Source organism: Mustela nivalis, assembly GCF_964662115.1.
Source record: "Mustela nivalis genome assembly, chromosome: 10".
Taxonomy (NCBI): domain Eukaryota; kingdom Metazoa; phylum Chordata; class Mammalia; order Carnivora; family Mustelidae; genus Mustela; species Mustela nivalis.
In genome coordinates this window covers 77,688,050-77,709,991 of record NC_139029.1, presented here as the reverse complement: position 1 = coordinate 77,709,991, position 21,942 = coordinate 77,688,050, and the positions used below count along the sequence as shown (strand labels likewise).

Sequence of the window (21,942 nt, the reverse complement as noted above, 5' to 3'; positions counted from 1 at the left end):
ATGGATGTAAGGGGATGTTTGAGGTTGCATGGGTACCTCACATTTCTTCCCCAAAGTCTTATGATTTAATCAGGGTTGCACTGCTTCATTCAGTCCCCTTTTGGCCTGGGGACTCCTGACCTCTCCTCTTACTAGTTTGTTTCTGTGTAAGGCATCAGCTTCTGCGATGGTGCATTTTTCTTTTTAGGTATGCTTAGAAGGATAGTTTGGTTTTGACATTTCCTGAGTATCTGTGACATGTCCTTGGTACTGTTGTTTTGGGGGTTTGAAGGGGTAAATGTGTATAGGTTGAGTTTGAAAAATCCAGTTTGCAGCTAAAGTAGCCAAGTAGCTGAGCATTTTCATATTTATCTTTCCCAAGTAGCATCTGAGGGACCACATTTGTTTTATTTCACTAACATTGTTTTTCATGTAAGGATTCAAAGATGTTCCTCTTCTCTTTGTCAATTAGTTTCTCCTTTTCTCACTACTTGTTGGCTTTATCAGGCTCATTATTTTTTTCTGTAAGTAGGTAGTGTCTCCCTTCTCTCTTTTATTTCTCATTCCTGTTTTCTCTGTCATCACCTTTTTCTGCCTTCCTTGATTTTGCCTCCTGCTATGTCTGCACCCCTATTCTCTTTCTCCTTTTCCTCTTCACACTCTCCTATGTCTTTTTCTGCTTTCTCCCATGGTGATAATTTTTCTGTCTTCACCATTACCCACAGTCTCCTGCCCCATGTGCCCTCTGTTTCTCCATCAGGTTTTTCTCACTGTTCCAACACAGACACAAAGGACATTGCTTGTTCTAGTGTGTATGATATGGAGGCTTACGTGCTTTGGGCCCCTGATGCTTTCCTTAATTGTTCCATCCTTCTCAGACATTTTTCTCATTCTGAGTGAGTTTTGAGAGAGAAGCTTAAGAAAGTAATATAGGTCTAAGTGGGAAATACTACCCGCTACAGAGGGAAGCTGAGCCAGGCCTGTGTTACACTTTGCCGGTATGAGGTCTTGTTTTTGTTTTTGTTTTCTTAAAGGCCTTGATGAGGGAGGAACAGGTGATCAAAAGAAGTACCTTATAAGAAATGTAGATTGCTCATTTGAGAAACTCCTGTTAGCCAGATGAAGTCATCAGGTGACTCGTGCCTGAGGTTCGCTCCGCCCGTCGTGCCTCGAGCCCCACACAGTGGCTAACACGTCCTGCAATGTTGGGGATAGCCTGCCCGCTGGAGTGCCTCTGACAACCCGCGCTCCGCGTGTTGGAGCCGGCAGCCGCCCCCACCTGCGGCCTGACGCCGGAGCTCCGCCCCGCTCGGGCGCGCGGGCCAATGGGCTGGGCCCCAGGGGGCGGGCCGCGGCCGGGCGGGAGGTGCGAGGCCGGGGGGCGGAGCAAACGGGGCGGCGCGGTGGTGGCCGAAGCTGCTGGAGAGGCGGCGGCGGTGGTGGCGGTGGTGGCGGTGGTGGCGGTGGCGGCGGTGGCGGCTTGGCCGGGCGTCCGCGGGTCGTGGGGGATGGGGGCGGCGAGCTCCAGCCCTCGGCGGAGGCGGCGGCGGCCGTGAGTGTTGGGCGGGCGTCCGCGTCCGGGACGCAGGATGGAGCGCCGCGGTGAGTGTGGGGCTGCGGCGGCTGGGGCTCGGGGCTGGGGTGGTCCTCGGTGCGGCGGGCGGGTTGCGGTCTAGGGTGTGGGTGGCCCATGCGGCGACCCCGAGCCGGGGAGGCGGCGGGCTGCGCTGGGGGTCGGGCTCCTGGCCTCGGTGCTCGTGGTCGTCCGGGAGGGGTCTGACGGTGCGAACGGCGCGCCTGGCGGCCGCGAGCGCCTTCCCAAAACAGATGATGATTAAAATTAAAGCAAACAAGTAACAAGTCCCATCGTCCACGTACTGTTCTAAGACTGCTCCACATTTTAACTTCTTTAACCCTCGCAACAGGTCCGTGATTATTTAAGTTATTTTTTACACGGGGAAGATGAGGTTAACCTGCTGGAGCACACGGGCTAGTAATTGTCAGAGTTCGGGTTTAAACTGAGGCTCTTGTGTGCTCCTGACCGCTAGCGAGTCGTCTTAGCTCTGACCCGCCCCACTCCCACCTGTCCTGACTACAGTCCTCACTTCAGCTGGGTTCCATTCCGGAGACGTTTTAGAATTTCCGTGGTGCGTTGTTCTCCTCGCCTCTCTCTTTTGGGCTGAGGAGGAGCTCTTTCGTTCCGAGGCCTCAGTGTCACTGGTTTTTCCAATTCCGTTGTGGATGTGTTTGGGGCTTGACTGTTAGATTTCCTTTTAACGGGTGAGCTCAAGAACCCTAGTGACTGAGCCTCTTGTCTCCATGTTAATCTTATTTTACTCTCTTTGGCAAGAAGGAATTGGCCTCGCACCCTTTGTGGGGGGCGGCAGGACTGTTAGCTGCTAAACGCAGGAGCTGGGCGCCCGTTCCCCTTTTTCCACCTGTCTTGGTGACCGTATCACTCCTCTGGCACTCTCCATGTACGCTGCCCTTTTTTGGTTGCTCCGTTTCCCTACTCGGTATTTAAATACGGGGATGGGGAGCGTGCTCTTTGGCATGGGGTAGTTTTGGCTGGTCAAGAGAGAGCCCTGCCTGCCAGGAATGCTAGACATTCTGGAGGCGTGGGAGGTTGGGCAGCTTCCTCTTTTTTAAACGTGCTAGGTTCTAAGTGCACAGGAATGAAGTGTATGTGCACTGCGTGCCTTTCTTTAGAAATTACAATTATTTGCATTTTATTGATAAAACTTTTTGACTTGCCTGTATGCTGTTTTTGTAGGGAGAGCTTTACAAAACTATAATCAAAGACCTCCAGGATTAATTTTTCTGATTTTTTAAAAGCGTCTTTAATTAGATTCTTACCAAATCAGAAATTGTGCTGAAATAGATTTCTGAAATATCTGGCAATTTTTCTTGAGGTAGGAATAGTTAGATGGGAACTATTAAGTAGATATCTGGGGCAGTTTTAAAAACTAATTAGCCCAGTGCCTAAAATGAAAGTACTTATATAATGATGTGTTTGGGGGAGGATATGCATGTAGCATGGGACGTTTGATTAACACAGGCTGCTCAAGTCTTGGGAGAGTCACATTACAGAGTATTGGGAAGTTAGTGTTCACATTTCTAATGCACATATTACTTAGAATTAAAAACATATAGAGAAAGTAGTTTTGTGTAGTAATATTCTTTTACCTTAGCAAAGTTCTTTGCTAAGTGGATAAAACACATTTTTAATGTTGATGGTTTGGAGTTGGAAGAGATGCATGAGATTTTGGAGAGTTTCACAAATACTTTGCTCAATGGTCTGTTTGCATGGTTCAAACTTCACTTGGAAGCCATTTAGTAGGTTTCGATGAAGTCAGCTAAGTTTCTGGAATTGTTTCCAGTGCTGTATTTCTTGCTCACAATCTACAGATATATTGTGGTGTAGCCAAATCTTGTTCATTACCTACGTGTATTTAACAAAAAACAATCTCTCACAGTTAAGCACAGCTAATAATAATGGTTAAGTTACTGAGTCTTCATAATGAACCAGGCACAATGTTAAGTGCTTTCCATATTATTACCTCATTTAATTAAATTGCCGGTTGCAATATGTTAGTAACTACATTTTACATTAACACCAACTAGAGGATATTCATTTTGGGACACAGGAAGGTAGTGTGGATGATCTGGGAAAGTGTCTATCCTCCAAATTTTCCTCTATTATAGTTCAGTTTTTTGAAAACTTGGATTAATTCTGTTATTTAAAAATTTTTTTCAATTGTCGTGTTTCCTTTTTTCATTTCCAGTAGGAAAAATAGTTAAGTATATATAACAAAGTTAGTACATTACTCACAATAATGCAGACTAGAGATAGAGTATAATCCTTTCTAGTTCCTCCTCCCCCCCGCCCCCCGTTCACGTTTTGTTTGCTTATAGATTTTCTTACTCTTGAGTAAAAATGTTTAGGCATTTTTGAAATACTTTTTACAACTTTGGGTTACTAATTTGACATTATGAAGATGGTAAAATAGGTGAATTGCTTAGATAAGTGAATTGTTTTATTTGAAACTTATGATACACATTTTTAATAACCATCTTTTTTCCAGTGACAATGACCAGTGATCTAATTTACCAAACTAAAAGCTGTCAAAATTAATCAGAATGACTTTAATTAAGTAAGCTACAAAAGTGTTAAGTTAGGAATAGTCTTCTCAATGAGTGATTTGTAAAAGAACTGCCCAAATAAGTTGAGTGTTTTGTTTTTATTGTTGTTGGGGAGACTTAGGTATAATAATTGTACTAAAAAATTGTTCTGGGCTCATTTTAGAAATTATCTACACATTTAAGGATTAATGTTAGATAGGTTTGGAACTAGCTTAAAGGTAGAAATTACATTTTCAGAAATAATTTGAGATTAACAAAAATATTTAATAAAGCAGCACTGAAAGCTATTGGAGAAGTAGAGAAGTCTTGTCAGAAGTAGAGAAACAAGAACAGAAATCCAACTTTGATTCCAGTTTTATGCAGTCTTGCCTTTATCAGCTTTATAGACTTGTTTTTTTCTTTTTCTTCTTTTATATTGTTTTATAGACAGATTTCTTGAAAATCCATATATATTTTCCATTTAAAACAGAGCAACAATCCAAAGTTAACCTTCTTTGTTTCTGTAAACATTAATTGCAACTTTACAACCTTGTAAGTTCAGTGTTCATTCTGCAGATTCATTTACTCTGCAAATAGTTTTGAGTAGTTCTTCCCTTATGTGCCAAGCACTGTGCTGTAGCAGGGAACACATGGGTAGCAAACTGACATGGTCTTGATTTCCCTGGGATTATAATCTAGATAGGAAAACATGAATCATCTATTTGAACTTTGAAAAGTGCATTGATGAAAAGTATAAGGTGCTGTAATGCATCTAGCAGGAGATTCTGTTCTAGTTTGATGTTAATTGTTACAGGGGCATGATGGTCCAGGAAGATTTCTTTGAGGAAGTAATCTTTGAGTTGAGGTCAGAATTAGTAAACAAAGGGGAAGGAGTAGTCCAGGCAAGTGGAACTGTATATAGACAGGACCCTGAATCAAATAGTCTGTTTTTCTAGTTGTAGGTCCATGACCCATTACGAGTATGAAACCATTCTGATGGGCTGCAAGCCGCATTTTAAAAAATGAAATGGTATAGGATAGAAAACATCTGGTTTATCACCTGTTTCCTTAGCCAGAATCTGTTTTATGCTTTCCAGCATACAACCACACAAAATCATAACATACTTAATGTGTATACTGGCTCATGATGTGAAATTATTTCCTACTGTGGGGCATAGTAAACAAATACTGTTGGAAAATGAGGAGGGAGTGTGTGTGGCAGGAATGTTGAGAGTGTCCAGTAGGAATTATGGCTCCAGATGACATTGCAGAGGTAAGTAGGGGCCCCTTCTCATGTTGTGCCTTAGAGTTCTCAGTAGATTCTCACTTGTCCTCTGGAGGGGTTTTGAGCAGAGAAATGACATGTTGGGATTCATGTTCTGAAAAGTGTACTCGCTACATTTGGAATAGGATAAGAATGGATGTGGAGAGATCATTAGAAAATCAGTTCCAATAGCTCATATAAGAAATGGTGGTAATTCACCTAGTATGGTAGTACAGGCAGAAGTAGATAGATTAAAGATACTGTAGATTAGGAAGTGAAAAAAATCTAGAGAGTTGGGTGAGGTATAGGAAAGAATAAATGATACAATAATATATCTTACACGTGACCTGGAAGTGAATATTATGTAAAACTTCCTACTGTAAGTTTCACAGTTCTTAGTAATTCTACCATTAGAAAGTATCAAAATATTGAAGATGAAATATTTGAAAAATGTTTAAGTGTTGTGCTAACTTAATTCCTCCAGTAATTTCCTTTTTGATTCAAGAAATGCAGACAAAATTAGGACTTTCAGTTCTGGAAGGGTAAAATGGATGAAGCAGAAACAAACTAAGATTTTCTGAGTTTCAACTGTGTGCCAGGATTAAATGTTTTCATTGTGAAGTCTTTTAATTTTCTGTCCCCTTTTAATTCTCACACAGCCTGTAAGCAAAATTATACAGGTCACACATTTAGAAAGTATTGAACCAGAAGTTAAGTTTAAACCTTTCTCATTTCAAAAGATAGTATTTTTACTATACCATCTTTAAATTACCGAAAATATTGCTCTGATATTCATACATTTATTTGTTCATGCAATCAGGATATATCAGATTTGTAGGCACCTTTAGAACTTCTTTTCAACAGAAAATTATTTTTGCTGAAACCTGATAACCTGGGATGTGTATGCATGTGTGTGTATGTATGCATTATTATTAAGAACTAACTGTAATTGAACTTTTATGTGTCAGACACTTCTATATTTCTGTCTCTTTTAATGTTTACAATAATCTCATAAAGTAGGTATTGTCAGAATGGTATTCCTATTTTATAAATGAGCATACCAAAATGAAGTGATGTAACAGCTTGTCAGGACAGACATTGTAAATGATAGAGGGGATTTTGAAAATAGGTCTTTTCTTTTGTTGGAGCTCATATTGCATCTTTATTTTTGAAGCTGATATCATGGAGATAGAGTATGTTCTGCCAAGTGACTTTTCAAAACGACTTACAATTAAAAGAATTCTGTACCCTAGGAGTTAAGAGGAAGTTATTAATTAAGAGAATGGATTTTGGCAACTAGACAGATCTGGGTTTTATGTACCAGTTCATCATCTTTTAGCAGAGAGCTTAGACAAATGATTTAACCCCCAAAGCTTAGGTTGCTTATTTGTGAAATGAAGAGACAAGTAGTTTGCCTATTACAGAGTTGTCAAGATGACTGGCATTTAATAAATAAACTGGTAGGACCGTGTTTGTTGTTAATAAAATACTGAGGTGGGCTGTGGGGTGTTTGTGGAAACCTAGTCTGATGTTTCCTCTGTTTGATGTGGTATTTGTGTTTTTCTCTTGTTTTTTCTCCCTTCCACTTAAAGGATTTCAGTTTTTCTGACTGTTCTGTGGAAGGATGATTGCTCACAAACAGAAAAAGACAAAGAAAAAACGTATTTTGTCATCAGGCCAACTCTCCACAGATGTTACAACTCCTGAAATGGGGCTCAAGTCCATAAGTTCCAATTCCATTTTTGATCCGGATTACATCAAGGAGTTGGTGAATGATATCAGGAAGTTCTCGCATATGTTACTATATTTGAAAGAAGCTATTCTTTCAGGTTTGTCAACGATTTTCTTTTAACATTCTTACTGGATAGTTTGTTAAATTTTAAATGCCAGCCTAGCTGCAGATAAACACGTACACAGTGGTAGGAACAGGGTATTCTGCTTTAGTTACTTTATGACCTTTTCCCCCCAAAATGTTTGATGTTTGATGTTATGGTGCAAGCTATTTTATTATCAGATACAGTACAATACATATAGAAACTTTGGTAAGTGTGAGGGAATAAGCATACAAAAAACAAAACTCAGTCTTTGGTTCTTAGCGGTTAGGCCTATTTGACATGAGAAAATTTTAGATTGTTGGAATTTTAACGTTCTTGTTAATGGTAATGCAATGCCTTGATTATTCTTTAAGAAGCAGACTAATGTTTATTATTTATATTTTTGATCCTTCTGCCTTGATTCAGTTTTCTACATTGTTCCTAAAACTTAATCTAGAATCACTGCATTTGAGTGAAAATTTTTTTTCTCAAAAGTCACACTTAATTCTGTTTTGCTGTTATATAACCTATTCTTCAATTAAGTGATAATCACAGAATTTATTCTCTGTTTAGTTAGAAATAGGTAATGGAGCAAACTTTATTCTCTTAAAGTAAAGAACTACAGACATCTGTGTTCCCCAAGTTGATTTTAGTCCCTAAGGCTTTTAACTTTTAATGCCTGTTTTATGTTCAGATTTGATGGTAGTGATAAGAAAGATACAGCCCCTATCCTTTTGTGATAAATAGTAGTTCGTTTCCATATTCATAATGGTAGGTCTGGATGTAGAAAATGAATATTGCTAGTTTTATTTATATGAGACCTCTTTTGTCTTCGTACACATGAGAGTTTAATAAATATTTTCTCTGTGTATAAGATAAATATTTATTTTCTGATACATGTTCTAGAAAGGAGACTAAAATCATATCTTATACTAAATGCTGCTTTTAAGAGTTTACTTCTAACCTGCTTTTCAATTTGAAATGCCCAAAACAACTGGACTTGAATTATAGCCTTAAAATTTTGGTATTTGAATTTTCTTTAAAACAATCACATAAATCATGTTTTTGAGACTATATATAATATTATTTTTAAAAAGTTACCTATACACCTGTTCATTTTAATAGCTTGATTTTGAAATTTAGTTATGGTTGATTAAATGGTAATAAAGTTTTCTTTTTCTTGTGGGAAGGTATTCTAAATATATTAAGCATTATACTGGGAATAAATTTCTTAACAAAATGATACCATCTGCCATTTATTTAAAGAAGCATAGTTTTAAATAAACCCTTTTCTTAACTGGGTTAATTGTTTTAAATTTGTTTTTAAATTTACATATAGTAAAGGTCATTCTTTTTGGTGTAAGTTCATTAACTGGGTTAATTTTGAAAGTAAAATTTAAAATGATGCCTTGGTTGACAAATCATTTACCTCAATTTAGGGTAAAATCCAGTTTTCTTTAATTATCAATTTAAGTGTTCATTAATACAAATAAAATTTTTAGTTAAGATTTTTATTTGTTTTTGTTTTCCTCAGGAGATTAACATCGTCTTTAAATCCTGATCTTGCATATTTATCCCTTGTCTCACAGATTTTAAATGATGATAATTTAAAATAAGTGGGACAACTCTTTATCTTCAGTTTTTTTAAGTGAATTTTAATTTGTGAATAGATAATTCAGAGACTAGGAGAGAATTGAAAGCTGATTCTAATTGAGAAAAGAGAAAATTTCTAAGTAAGATGGCAAAAGGAGACTGCCCCTTAAGATAAAAGTATGCATATGGAAATCTAGTTTTCATGTAAATTTATTATTAAAAATTTATAAAGATCTTATCCCTTAAAAAAAAAAAAAGATTTATTTATTTGAGAGAGAGAGAGCGAGCATGCATGCACACCCAGGGTAGGGGAAGACAGAGGGAGAGGGAGACAGAGTCTCAAGCAGACTCCCCACTGAGCCCAGAGCACCACTCAGGGCTCAATCTCAAGATCCTGAGATCACGACCTGAGCCAAAATCAAGAGTCAGACACTTAACCAACTGAGCCACCCAGGCACCTCAAGATATTGTCCTTTTTAATAAGGAAACCAGTACTTCAAAATTTAAATTCTTGATTTTATTGCTGATAGTAAAAAAGTTTGCCATTTATGACTGGTAAATTAATTTAAAAAATCTAAAAACTTTTGGATAACCAACTCTCATTAGAAAGCCATGGCCAGAGAATTTTCATTATTTACCTTTGGATTGATTTTAATGTTTGGTTCTTCAATCAGAGTTAAAAGGATATATGTATGCTATCTCAAATCTTGGATGTAACAAGAATTTGTTTTCTATCTTCAGATCATTATTATTAAAATCTGACACTAATTTTGAGTTGATAGAAATTTTTTTGTTTCTATTATATATGCTCAAAGGAGCATATATAAATATATAAATTAACCTCATTATAAATAATACTACAAGTAATATGCTTATGTTTAATTTTGATCATGATTTTCTGCTAGTTAGAATATCAGACTATTCCTCATAATAATTTTATTACAAGAATCACACAAGAAAAAATCTTCAGGAAAGCAGGTAAAAAGCTTAAAATTCTGTAATTACTTGAGATGGTATTGTTATATATGTTCCTATAGACTAGACATAGGCCATACTTTTGTTTTCTGGGTATTGAGAACTTCTGCTGTTGTTTACTACCACCCTACTCATAAACTGGTCAGACAGAAAAAAGCTGTTTCACTGTTTTTCTTTTGGAGTGAGGGAGACTTTTCAGTGGCATTGCCAATATTTTGTCTTTTGCTTCCTTAAGAGGAAAGATGCCAGATTTCTGGCATTGTTCATTACCATGTCAGCTGGCTGTTAAAAAGCTAAAAAGTTAGCTTTTAAAAATAAAGAGTGTAGGTATACAGTTAAATCACCTTTTGGTATAATCTGAATACCGTTTTCTTTGTATATGTTACCTTTCATGAGGCAATGATGTGCAAAAATCACTTGACCCTTGCTTCAGGTGTTCAATCATATTTCTGAGGCTACACGTAGATTAATAGCTTTATGATTGATTTATAGCCACATTTTCCTTTCCTTGAAACTTGTTATAGGAATGATACGTAATTATATATGGTGCTTTGCATTTTATAAAGTGCTTTTACATACAAACACCGTTTAATCAGAGTACCCACAAAGACCGGTAGTTTTAGCCCCATTTCACAGATGAGTTGTATGTATAACATAGATTGTATGATTTCATCAACCTCTTATTGCTGATATATAGTGATTTCTTTTGGAATCCAGAGGTCATAAATGCAGAATGGTGTGTGTTCTTTCCATGCTATCTCAACTGCTTCACATGGCAGGTACTTTAAAAAAATACCATTCCGTCTTCATTAGTTCATCAGCCAGTTCTGTTTTTGATGGGGACTATGTAGACCTGCAGTATCCAATATGGTAACCTCTAGACATGTGGCTAATAAAAAAATAACTTTTTATTTTAAATAAAAAATTCAAATAAAATTTAAATAAAAATTTAAATAAAAAATTTATTTCTTCAGTTGTAGTACCCACATTTCAAGTTCTTATGTGGCTAGTGGCTACCATTTTGAACAGTGAAGGTATAAATATTTACATCATTGCAGAAATTTCTGTTGGACAGTGCTGGCATAGACATTTGGCCTTTATCAGTCTCAAGACTACTGAGATGAATTCTTGAGCTATAAACATTTGTTTATTTCTATAGCACTTAAAGAAACCTAGAAATAGTTGTTACTGGAGCAAATTTAACAAAATGTTATTTAGAAATAGGTACTCTTGGGGTCTTTTTAGAATCCCTTTGTCTTTGGAGTGCATAGCTTTAATGCTATCCTTTGATTTGAACCAACAGATCAGTTTCCAGCCAGGCTATACAAATTGATGAAATTGGTAGTAATGGATAGCAGAAAGAGCTATGAAGAGAATCACTTTATCTAAGTTCTAGGCCTTGTTCTGCTACTGACTAGTTTTGGAATATGGCCTCAGTCATTTAATGATTTAAGAATGAGGTGCTGTACCAGATGCTACCAGTTTCATAATTCTGTGATTCAGAATTTGATTGGAGTTGGAGATTGTACATCATTCTGAATATCAAGAGTTCAGAGCTGTAGAAGACAACTAAATATTTGTTTTCCAAGTATATAATACATTTTTATATAAAAAAGATTTATTTATTTAAGAGTGAAAGGGAGAGAGAGCATGCAAGTGCAAGTAGGGGCAGGGGACAGATGGAGAGGGAGAGAGAGAATTTCAAGCAGACTCCCTGCTGAGTGCAGAGCCCCATCTGGGGCTTGATCTTATGACTCTGAGATCACGACCTGAGCCAAAATCAAGAGTTGGACAACTCAACCACCCAAGAGCCCCCCATATAATGCATTTTAGAGGACATCTGCCTCCCACTAGTCTATAGGATTTTGTAAATGTGGGTTTTATGGTAACTTTCTTAAATGTGGTATTTGTGAAATTTGTGAAAGTGAGACTATGAAGCTCCTGTTGCCATAGTTTTTAAGGAACTGGTTAGAGAAAATAAGTATCTACCAAAGAGCTCTGTGGTAACAAGTAAGGTAGGTACACAGTTTGTCTCTGCTCTTTTTATTTACAAATAAAAATTAAGAGTTTAATGTGGGACATCAGATGTCTGTGAAAACTCATGCTTTGGTAAAGTAGCTGATAGAGTTTGTTGATTCTCTGTCCACTGTTTATTTCCAGGAGGAGGTTACCCTGTAGTCTTATATAAGTAGCACATGTGGAATTTGAAGTTTTAGATTTCTATCCAGTGTCATTAAGATGCATTATGAATAGTTACAGGGCCAGATTTTACATTTTATTTTAAAATGCTGAAGGCACTGTATTATACAGTGTATTATACTATATTATACAGTATTATATTATATTATATTATACTGTATTATACAGTATAATACACTGTATTATACTCTTCTGTGTTTAAATACAACACTAGTAGTTAACATATGTGCTGTTTAAATACCACTTCAGGTTTATGGTTGTCCCCCTAGGGAATAATGTGTTCTTAATTCCAAAGAACAGATTCATAAGTGTTCTTCTAGTTCATACAATAATCTTAAACTCTGCAGTGTACCGCCTCATTTCTGGTAGAACACCATTCAAGGAAGTTCAACATTTGGGCATGTGAAAGGTGCAAGGCTTTTTAATTGGGCTAGAAAGAATAGTGAAAATTACTTAATTTTTCTGCCCCTCAGTGCTTGGAGAAGTAGTCATTGCTGTTATAAAATGAACTCCTTGTTTTCATTGCTTTCCCAGAGAGGTTAAGCTAAATTAACAAGAGTGGTTTTAAAAATTATTGTCAGTTTTTTTAAAGCAAGGAAAACACCATGGTTTTTTCATTTATTTACTTAAGCATTTCCATGAAGTGTTTGCAATATAAACACTGTGGTATTGTGTTAATGCATGAGAACCAAAAAGTGGAGCTGGCTAATCTGCTTTCACTTGATAAGCTAAATGAAGCAGAAAATAAATGGCACAAATGAATAAAACAATAAATTAAAATTCAAATTACCATATTACAGGCATGGTAGATAAACAAGCAAACATTGGGTTACTGGAGTTTTACTCTTCTAGATAACTAGTATTAAGATTTTGGCTAAACATTATAGTAATTGCATATGCACATATGTATATATAAAACAATAGGCTTTGCAGTGCAAAACTAGGAAAAATATAATTATGTTATTTTTACAGCTATGCAAATTATATTATTTTCCAGAAGTTTCTTTTATTTCAAAGGTACTAGGTTCCATTTCAGACCTAACCTATGTTATTAGCCTATTTCCACCATTGCCTTAACTAATAAAAATAGCTGTAAACATTTATGGTGGGTGTTCCAAGTGCATGATGTGTTTTAAGTCATTGAATCCAACAATACTATGAAGTAGTTACTATTGTCTTCCTTTTATAGGTGAGGAAACTGAGGCACGCAGAAGTTAAGTATCTCACCCAAGGTTGATGAACCGTGCAGCTGAAATTCAAATTCAGGCAGTCTGCTTCTAGAGATAATGCTTTTAACCAACCACTAAGCTTTATTGTCTCAACTAAGTAAACCTACTAAATGAAATAACATCCACAGTTAGGAAACAGATGAAACAGATAATGATCATTTCAGATTATTCTTTAAGCTGCATAGCGCATATTCTGTAGCATTTGAAACTTTTATAATTAAAAAATGCATTTATAATTTAATATATTTTTACAGGAAAATTCCAAAAGTACATAAAATTCCTAGTATCTCTTGCCCATCTGTATTTTATTTTTTAGATAGACTTTATTCAGGAGGGAAAAATGAAACAAGGTGAAACCAGACAGGGAGACAAACCACAGGAGACTCTTTCTCAGGAAACAAACTGAGGGTTGCTGGAGGGTGTGTGTGTAGGGAGAGGGTGGCTGTGTTATGGACATTGGGGAGGGTATGTACTATGGTGAGTGCCGTGAATTGTGTAAGACTGATGATTCATGGACGTATACCCCTGAAACAAACAATACAGGGGTGCCTGGGTGGCTCAGTGGGTTAAACCTCTGCCTTCGGCTCAGGTCATGATCTCAGGGTCCTGGGATTGAGCCCCGCATCAGGCTCCCTGGGGAGCCTGCTTCCCTCCCTCTCTCTCTCTCTCTCTCTCTCTGCCTGCCTCTCTGCCTACTTGTGATTTCTGTTTGTCAAATAAATAAATAAAATCTTAAAAAAATATGTATTATATGTTGGTTTAAAAAATAAATAAATAGACTCTATTCTTAAAACAGTTTTTGATTTACAGAAAAATTGAGAAGATAATACAGACTGTTCCCATATATTCTGATACCCAGTTTTTCTTATTTATTAACAACTTGACATTAATATGGTACATCTGTTAACCAATATTTGATAATAATGATACATTATTATTGATTAAAGCCCATAGTTTTATTCATATTTCCGTAAGTTGTTCCTAATGTCCCTCTTTTCTTCTAGGATCCTTTCATATTACATTTAATTCTCATGTCTCCTCAGACCCTCCTTGGTTGTGATAGTTTCTCATACTTAGCTCATTTTTGATGACCCTGATGGTTTTAAGGAATACTGGTTAGATATTTCGTAGGATGCATCCTGATTAGAATTTATCTGAGGTTTTTCTCATGATTGGATTGGGATGTTGAGAGGAACAGATATAAAGTGCCATTTTCATCACAGGTCATATCAAGAATAATTTCTAGAAACATGATTTATCACTCAATGTCAACCTTGATCATCTGTCTTAGTAATAAAGTTTCTTTACTTTAAAGTTACTCTTTTTGTCCCCCTTTCTCTACTTTACTCTTTGGAAGGAAGTCACTATATGCATGCTCCATCTACTTGAGGACAAAATATCTATATAAATTATTTGGCATTCTTCTATCCAAGAGATATATCTCTTCCTGCACTCACTAATTTGTTCATTTATTTGTGTCAGTATGAACTAATGGATATTTACTTTATACTTTGAGTTATAATCCAGTACTACTTTATTTGTTGCTCAAATTGTTCTAGCTTTGGCCGTTAGGAGCTCTCTCAGTTGGCTTCTGTGTACCCTTGACGTACCTTAGTCAGTGTGAGGGTTAGTTTTTGCTAAGCTCTTACTTTCTGGCTCTACTAGATGCACCTAACTTGTCCTGCACGTTTTCTGCCCCAGTCCTAGAATCAACCATTTCTCTAAGGAGCCCTGATACTTTTTTAGCGAATGGTAGTAGAAACCAAGCTCAGGGTGGTAGGTGTGCTTGTTCCTAAGCGGTGTCATTTCTAAAAGATAATACAGTTAAGGAATTGCATATTTGATGGATGATGGCTTTTTCATTCAAAAATTTTTCATTTTGGTTTTTTATTCTAAAGACAGTTTTTATTTCTAATGGTTATCTTTTCAACACTTCTGAAATAATTATATAATTATGACATTATTTTTGTTTTCTAAGCTATTTCAGGGGGAAGCAGTCTAACATTAAGAGCGTGGCTTCTAGAATTATATTCACTGAGTTCAAATTCTGTCCCCACGGCTTAGTAACTTGGTGAACTTGAGTGTGCCTCAATTTTCTCATCTGTACAGTGGGTATTTTAAAATTATCTGGATGTGAAAGTTAATGAGATAATATCTTTTAAGTGCTTTTAACAGTACCTACCACATAGGAAGCATTTAAAAAATGTTAACTGTATTTAAACACTGGTTATATAAGGTTACAGAAAGGAAAATTACATCAGATTGTTACATTTAAAGTAGTCATCTTTTCAGACTTTTGAAGATTACTTGAGGGATTTTAAAGTTAGGGTGATTATTCTTTCTTGTTTACCTAGGATGGCCATCCGGGAATATGCCTCTCGGTGCTGGCAGGAGGAGTAGCTCTCCCCTTTTCACTTGCTTAAAGTTTTTGGTTTGGATGATAAATTATATAGTTACATTATTTATAAGGCTTATAAAATTATGTCATCTGCATCTAACCAGAGTTGCTGTAAATGAACAGAGCAGGCTGGGGGCAGACAGGTGGGGGCTAGGAAGGAAGGCACAATCTGCAGAGCATTCAGTTTTCCCAGTTGAAACTGGGAAAACTGAAAAAGGTAGGGCTAAAATAACCATAACCTTACCAACTTAAAATGATTATAGAGTTTTTGAAGGCTTAATTGCAATGGTGAAAAATACAAGTGAACATGTCAGTAGGCAAACATTGCAGGGCCGCTGCTTTTATTTGAAGTGTGCTTCAAAATGGTCTTTCATCGTTTGCATTCCGGAAACTTGGTCTGGGAAACAAATATTTTTTTTTTTCTTTTAAGACTGTTTTAAAGAAGTTATTCATATACGTCTGGATGAACTTCTCCATGTTTTAAAATCTGTAATGAATAAACATCAGAACCTCAATTCTCTTGATCTTCAAAATGCTGCAGAAATGCTTACTGCAAAAGTAAAAGGTAAGAAAGATGTATTAAAAGTCTGTTGGTAAAAAAAAAAAAAAAAAAGTCTGTTGGTGTGGGCAGAAAGCGTCTAAGTAATACATTTTGGTCCATAATGAATACAGTGCCACCTCCCCACATGGCATCAGTATGCATATCAGTAGGAATTATGTATACTTCAGTATGTAGATATTCCCATTAGGTCACACCTAAAACTCTATTCCTTTCAAAAATTAAAACTGCATTCAGCAGGAAGGAATTTGAAAATAATGACTGAAATAAACTAAACAACTGATATTGAAAATTTCTGAGTTTTTTGAAAGAGTGCATGCTCTTTTGAAGTAGGTTATTAGTGTACAAAGATCTTTGTTTTGTAAGGACAATTGTTGCTGGAAAATGGTCATTTGTAGTGACTTCGCTTAAAAGAGGGAGCCAAACAAAGAAAAAGACTTAATTGGAATCTTTTTTTTTTAAGGTAAAAAAATGAAACTAAAATTATATATGGATGTACAGACACACACACACACACACACACGTATGTTACATGTGCTAAAGAATCAAGGATTGGGATTTATCCTCTAATGAAATGACTTGCCACCAAAAATATTTTATTTTATTAGAATCTAATATTCCAGACTGTAGTGTTTAAGAAGGATTGAGGTGCAGCAAGTATTTGAGAAGAATGAGGCAGGGGGTTCAGTTAGCGAGATGGTTAGAAATAAGCGGCGGGTCGCCTGGGTGACTCAGCTGGTTAAGCAGCTGCCTTCAGCTCAAGTCATGATCCCAGCGTTCTGGGATCGAGTCCCACATCGGGCTCCTTGCTCAGCGGGGAGCCTGCTTCTCCCTCTGCCTCTGCCTGCCATTCTGTCTGCCTGTGCTTGCTCTCCCCCCCCCCCTTCTCTCTGATAAATAAATAAAATCTTAAAAAAAAAAAAAAGAAAGAAGGGGCTGCATGTGGGCTGCCAGTCTGATCAAAGAAGCTGGAGTGTGATGGAGGTGGAGTGTAGTTGTTATAGAAGAGGAGATGGGTGCTGGTTTGATGGAACAGGACAGGTGGAATATTGAGGATTAATGTGAAGTTTGGAGTTGAAGATAGGGACTTGAAAGCTGTTGGTGTATCGGTGATAATGGAAGAGGGCAGCTCCAATCCACAGTTTGCAGAGTAAGTGTAGGCTGAGTGTGAGGTCCCAGGGATGGAGAGAAAATAGAGGAGCCTGAGAAACACCTAAGAAATAGGGAGATGGTCTAGAGAAAGATGTCATGGAATTTTAAGAGTGTGAGGTTCTAGAAAGGGATTGTCAGCATTAAATGTCACTGATAAGTAATCTGAATTCAAGCAAAGTAACTATAGAAAGTGACTCACCAGGGGTTGAATAAAGAAAGGAAAGGATTCTTTGGGGAGGGGAATTACCTGTTCCGAGTCCGGTGGGCATTTCCTGGGTTAGGGTGGGTGGAGGTTGGGGACTGTGATCTAGAGCACTTTTGTAAGAAATCTGAATGTGAAGAACTTAATGCAGTTGGGGAACACATACTCCTATCTAGAGAAAGCCAAGGGCAAGTAAGTGTCAAGGGCTGAGGCAGGAGAAGAAAATAAAAACTTTGTCAATAATATATGGTCCCTATACCTGAGAACCACTTCCTCTGCTTTTTTGACATAGATTTATTTTGCTTGAGTGGTTCTTTTTCCTTGTTTCTTTTTCTGTATTTCAAGCATTAAAAAACATGTAGATGACTTTACATGGGAAAAATGAATAGTTTGTTGTGACTTTTAAAAATGTGCTTAGTAACCAAATTTGTTTTTAAATAGCCTGTTTATAAGTGCCGTTTAACTTAGATAGGGAAATTTGCGTCTATAGATAGTAAAATTTCCATGCTTGGAAATAGCGACCACAGTTCATTCAATTGTTGTCAGTAGCTATTGTGTGCAGTCAGGATGTCCTGGGGAAGGAGTATGCCTGTGTATAGTTGGTGTCCACATTCCAGAAACAAACGAAGAAAGTGGCCTCTCAGCTGCCTTGGAGATCTTTTTTCCTTTGAGGTAAAGCTATCTTTTGAATATTATCTCCCACTAGGACTGTCTTTACCTTTGGGATTATTGTTACCATCTTTCTTGTGTTGGGTGGAATTTAAAAGATTACTTTGCTTATTCTGTTTTAGTAAGGCTGCATGAGACCAGAAAATTTTAAAAATCGTTTTTTCCTTGGTGTAATTTTATGTTTTTAAATAAAACCTTTCCTCCTTGCTCTTATTGTTGAGACCATCTAAGTGAAGGGAGTTTAAAAATGAAAAATATCCAGTGACCTGAAAAATCGAGGTCAAATTAGAGCTTACTTAATTTTTTCTTTTAATGATTATTTTCAAACCCTGGAAAGACAAGGGGGAGGCAGAAACCATTTTTGAATCTCTGTTCTTTGGCAGTCTAGATGTTTTGCATATGCTGTCTATTTTAATATTTTCAAAAAACCTATTAAAGTGCATTTTTATTTCTATTTTAAATGGGGAAAACTCAAAGAAAAAAAAGCTGTTATAACTTGGGATCAGAAAGCTGTCTGGAATGTGGAGATCATTTTTTCTTAAATCCCTGATTGCATTTAAAAAATAAAGATGACATGACTTGCTGAGGAGGACATCTTAACTGTCGATGCAATTGGCAAGTATACTAAGACATTTAAAAAAAAAGATATACAGAATGACTTTAGAATCAGGGAGGTATAATTTTGTTTGTGCTACTGCAGGATGAATAAAGTCTGTCCACTTCCTGTACATCATAAATACATTGGAATAAAATTGGAATCTCTTGACTCCTCTTATTTTTTAAGTATGGAATTTACCTTTTTGATAATTTTTAAAGAAAAATTTTAAGCTTTAAATCAAATTAAAAACTTTAAAAGAAAAAGCTTTACTCATTTATTCTGGTAGTGATTTGTATTTCCTGTGTCTCGTCCTGTTTCCAGGCAGGAAGTTAAGTCTGACAAAATATTTGCAATATGGTAAGAGAGATACAGCTTATTTTTGAAGTAGATAAAAGACATCTTCACTCAGTAATTTATTATGTACTTAAGTATTTGTGTTTTCACTATTTACATTTGTTTCGGTTAGTCTTATTTGTAATTTAAATTAATATGACTGTTCATTTAGGTTTCTCGTGTTCTGTATTTTGCACTATATTTAAAAACTGAGAAACAAAAGAGAAAAATGAGCTTTGATTATGTGTCTGAAATTGTAGGAGCTTTGTGTCTTCTTTCTGTTTTGAAAACTTAAATTTTTAATAGGCAGTACATTGAAATGATTCGTAATGCAAATGGCATAAAAGAGTATTCAGCAGTGAAGTGTCTTTCCTACCTCAGATGCTTGGCTACCCTTTCCTTTACCTAGATAAGTCGCAACTACTACTGGATTTTTGTGTATCTTTCTAGAGACATTATTTTATGTAAACAATACAATATGTTCTTTTTTTTACTCTCCTTTTTACCGAATGGTAGCATTCTGCTTCTTGCTCATTGTTCTGAGTTATGTTCTGTACATAAAGGGTTGCCTAATTCTTTTGTTGGAATTTGTTCTGTTTTTTTTTCAAAGGTGCATGGTAATCTGTTATGCTCATGTGCTATAATTTATTTAACTAATCACTAATGGATATTTGGATTGTTTCCATTTTTTTTTCTGTTACAAATAATGCTTCAATGAATAGCCATATTCATTTGTATTTATTTTCTTTATATTGCTAAATAACCTCTGTGGGAACTCTGCAATTCTGATAGCAGTGCTGAGAAGGCTGATTTATTGCACCTTTGCCAACAGAGCTGGTTACCAAGCTTTGTTACCCAGTCTAATAGTAAAAATTGGCATCTCAGTGTAGATTGATTTGCATTTCCCTCATTTTGAGTGCAGTTGAGTATGTTTTTATGTTTTAGAGCCATTTGTACATCCTTTTATGTGAGTTGCCTCTTTACCCTTTTTTTGTGTGTGTTTGTGGTTGGTCTTTTTTTCTAGTACTGATTTATAGAAACTTTGTATAAGTGAAATTAGCCCTTAATCTTTGATATAAATTGCATATTTTCTTTATCTTTTGATTTGCTTATGGTATTTTATTTTTGCATTTAAATGTATCTGTCCTTTTTATGGTCCTTGGGTTTTAGGTATTAGGAAGGACTTTCCCACTCTGAGATTATAATAGCATTCTACAGTGTGTTTTCATTTAATGTTTTCCTGGTGTCACTTATTAAATTGAAGTCCTTGATACATTCTAGATTGTCTACATGTCTAGCTAATTTATCAAATAATTCTTTTCCCCACTGATCTGAGATGCCATTTTTATCATAAATACACTAAACTGTCATATATAGTTATATCATTTGGGACTTACTTTATGCCCCATTGATTTGTTTAGTCATGTGCCAATACCACACTATATAAAGTTGTATAGTATGTTTTAGTATCTGATGGGGTAACTCCTCTTCCCATTACTCTTTTTTTTCAGGATTTTATTTTTTGATCAGGACTTTTGAATTGGCTTATATAATTCAAAAAAAATCTATTTAAAAAAATCTATTGGTATTTTGAGGATGATGAGTAAAATTTATGATTTTATAAACTTACAATTTATAAATTAAGGAGAAGTTACATGTTTAACATTTCTGAAACTATGGTATACATTTCATTTCTTCAGGTGGTCTTTTGTGTGTTTCTCAGAAGCAACTTAAAGTTTTCATTTTGTAAGCCATACTGCTTTTTGGTCTTTCCCCCTATGCATATGATGAAAATTTGTCTACATTTTATCTTTTAATTCATTGGTTTGCAAACAGTAGGTCCTGATGTATGACATCAAGTTAGTGGATTGTAACCAGCATTTTTAAAATACAAAAGAGAATAGAAAAGAAAAATCAGAATGCAACACTCATTATATAAGACTTAAGGATGTTTTGAAACTTCAGAGGTGTTATGTAACTAATAACTATTGTATGTGTTTGGAATACTTGGTCATGATATAATATGTATTTCTTACTGAAGGTGGTGGTCAAAAAAGTTTGAAAGTCACTAATAGATGGTGTGTTTGAAAGCTACTCATGTGATTTCTTAAAGCGATACTTAATATGTCTTAGTACTTATTGTTGTGACTTAATTTGGAGCTCAAGGGAGACAGTTATTTAAACCTTGAGCAAAATTTTGATGTCATTTTGAAGAATGGCTAATAGGGAGAAGGGAGTGGACACAGTAACACCAATTAGCAGGTGGTTAAATAATCCAGACTACAGGTAAAATGTGGCCTTTTGAACTGAATGGCAGTGGGAATGGTAAGGAAGAAATATTTTAGAGGTATTTTAAAAGCAAAGGTATAAGCTAAGGAATGTAGAGAAAAGAGTAGGCTTGCAGGGCAGAATGGAAGGGAGGGGAGATAGGGTTCAGGTAGGACATGTTGAGGTTGTAATGCTGGTGGGTGAAGCCTAGAAAGTAGGAGAAAGAATATATCAAACAGACCATTGGAAATGTGGATCTGGAAGGTACTTTAAGGATTCATTTCCTTCAAAGGTCTGATAAAGTGGATACAGTTCTGTGGAGATAGTGTATAAAGAAGAAAGCCAAAGAGAACTGCAGGCTGGGTGGGGACGACTATATAAAGTAAGATTGTCAATAGATACACAGAACATGACAGCACTCATGTTACTGTCTACCAAGCACTGTACTCTAGGTGGTTTACATTTGTTTTCTCAGTCATTTCTTTCAATGATATGCTATTTTACAGATGAAGAAATTGCAGTGAGGTGATGTATTCAGAATAACACCAGGAGTGGTAGAGGTTATATACAAACTCCGGTCAAAATTCT

The 21,942-nt window shown here is 36.2% G+C and overlaps 1 protein-coding gene across 5 annotated transcripts in view; it reads left to right on the top strand.

Moving 5' to 3' along the window:
- Positions 1-21,942, top strand: part of ARHGAP29 (Rho GTPase activating protein 29) — a 73,130-nt gene that overhangs the window by 9,319 nt on the left and 41,869 nt on the right. Inside the window, exons 1-3 of one of the 5 annotated variants that reach the window (XM_082688732.1) lie at positions 1,373-1,581; positions 6,958-7,194; positions 16,004-16,138. In XM_082688732.1, coding sequence (XP_082544858.1) covers positions 6,990-7,194; positions 16,004-16,138 — 340 coding nt within the window. In that variant the 5' untranslated portion in view covers positions 1,373-1,581; positions 6,958-6,989. Of the gene's footprint in view, positions 1-1,372; positions 1,582-6,957; positions 7,195-16,003; positions 16,139-18,110; positions 18,159-21,942 lie in introns of those variants that run through there. The other 4 variants (XM_082688733.1, XM_082688734.1, XM_082688735.1 and 1 more) reach the window with 4 other exon arrangements.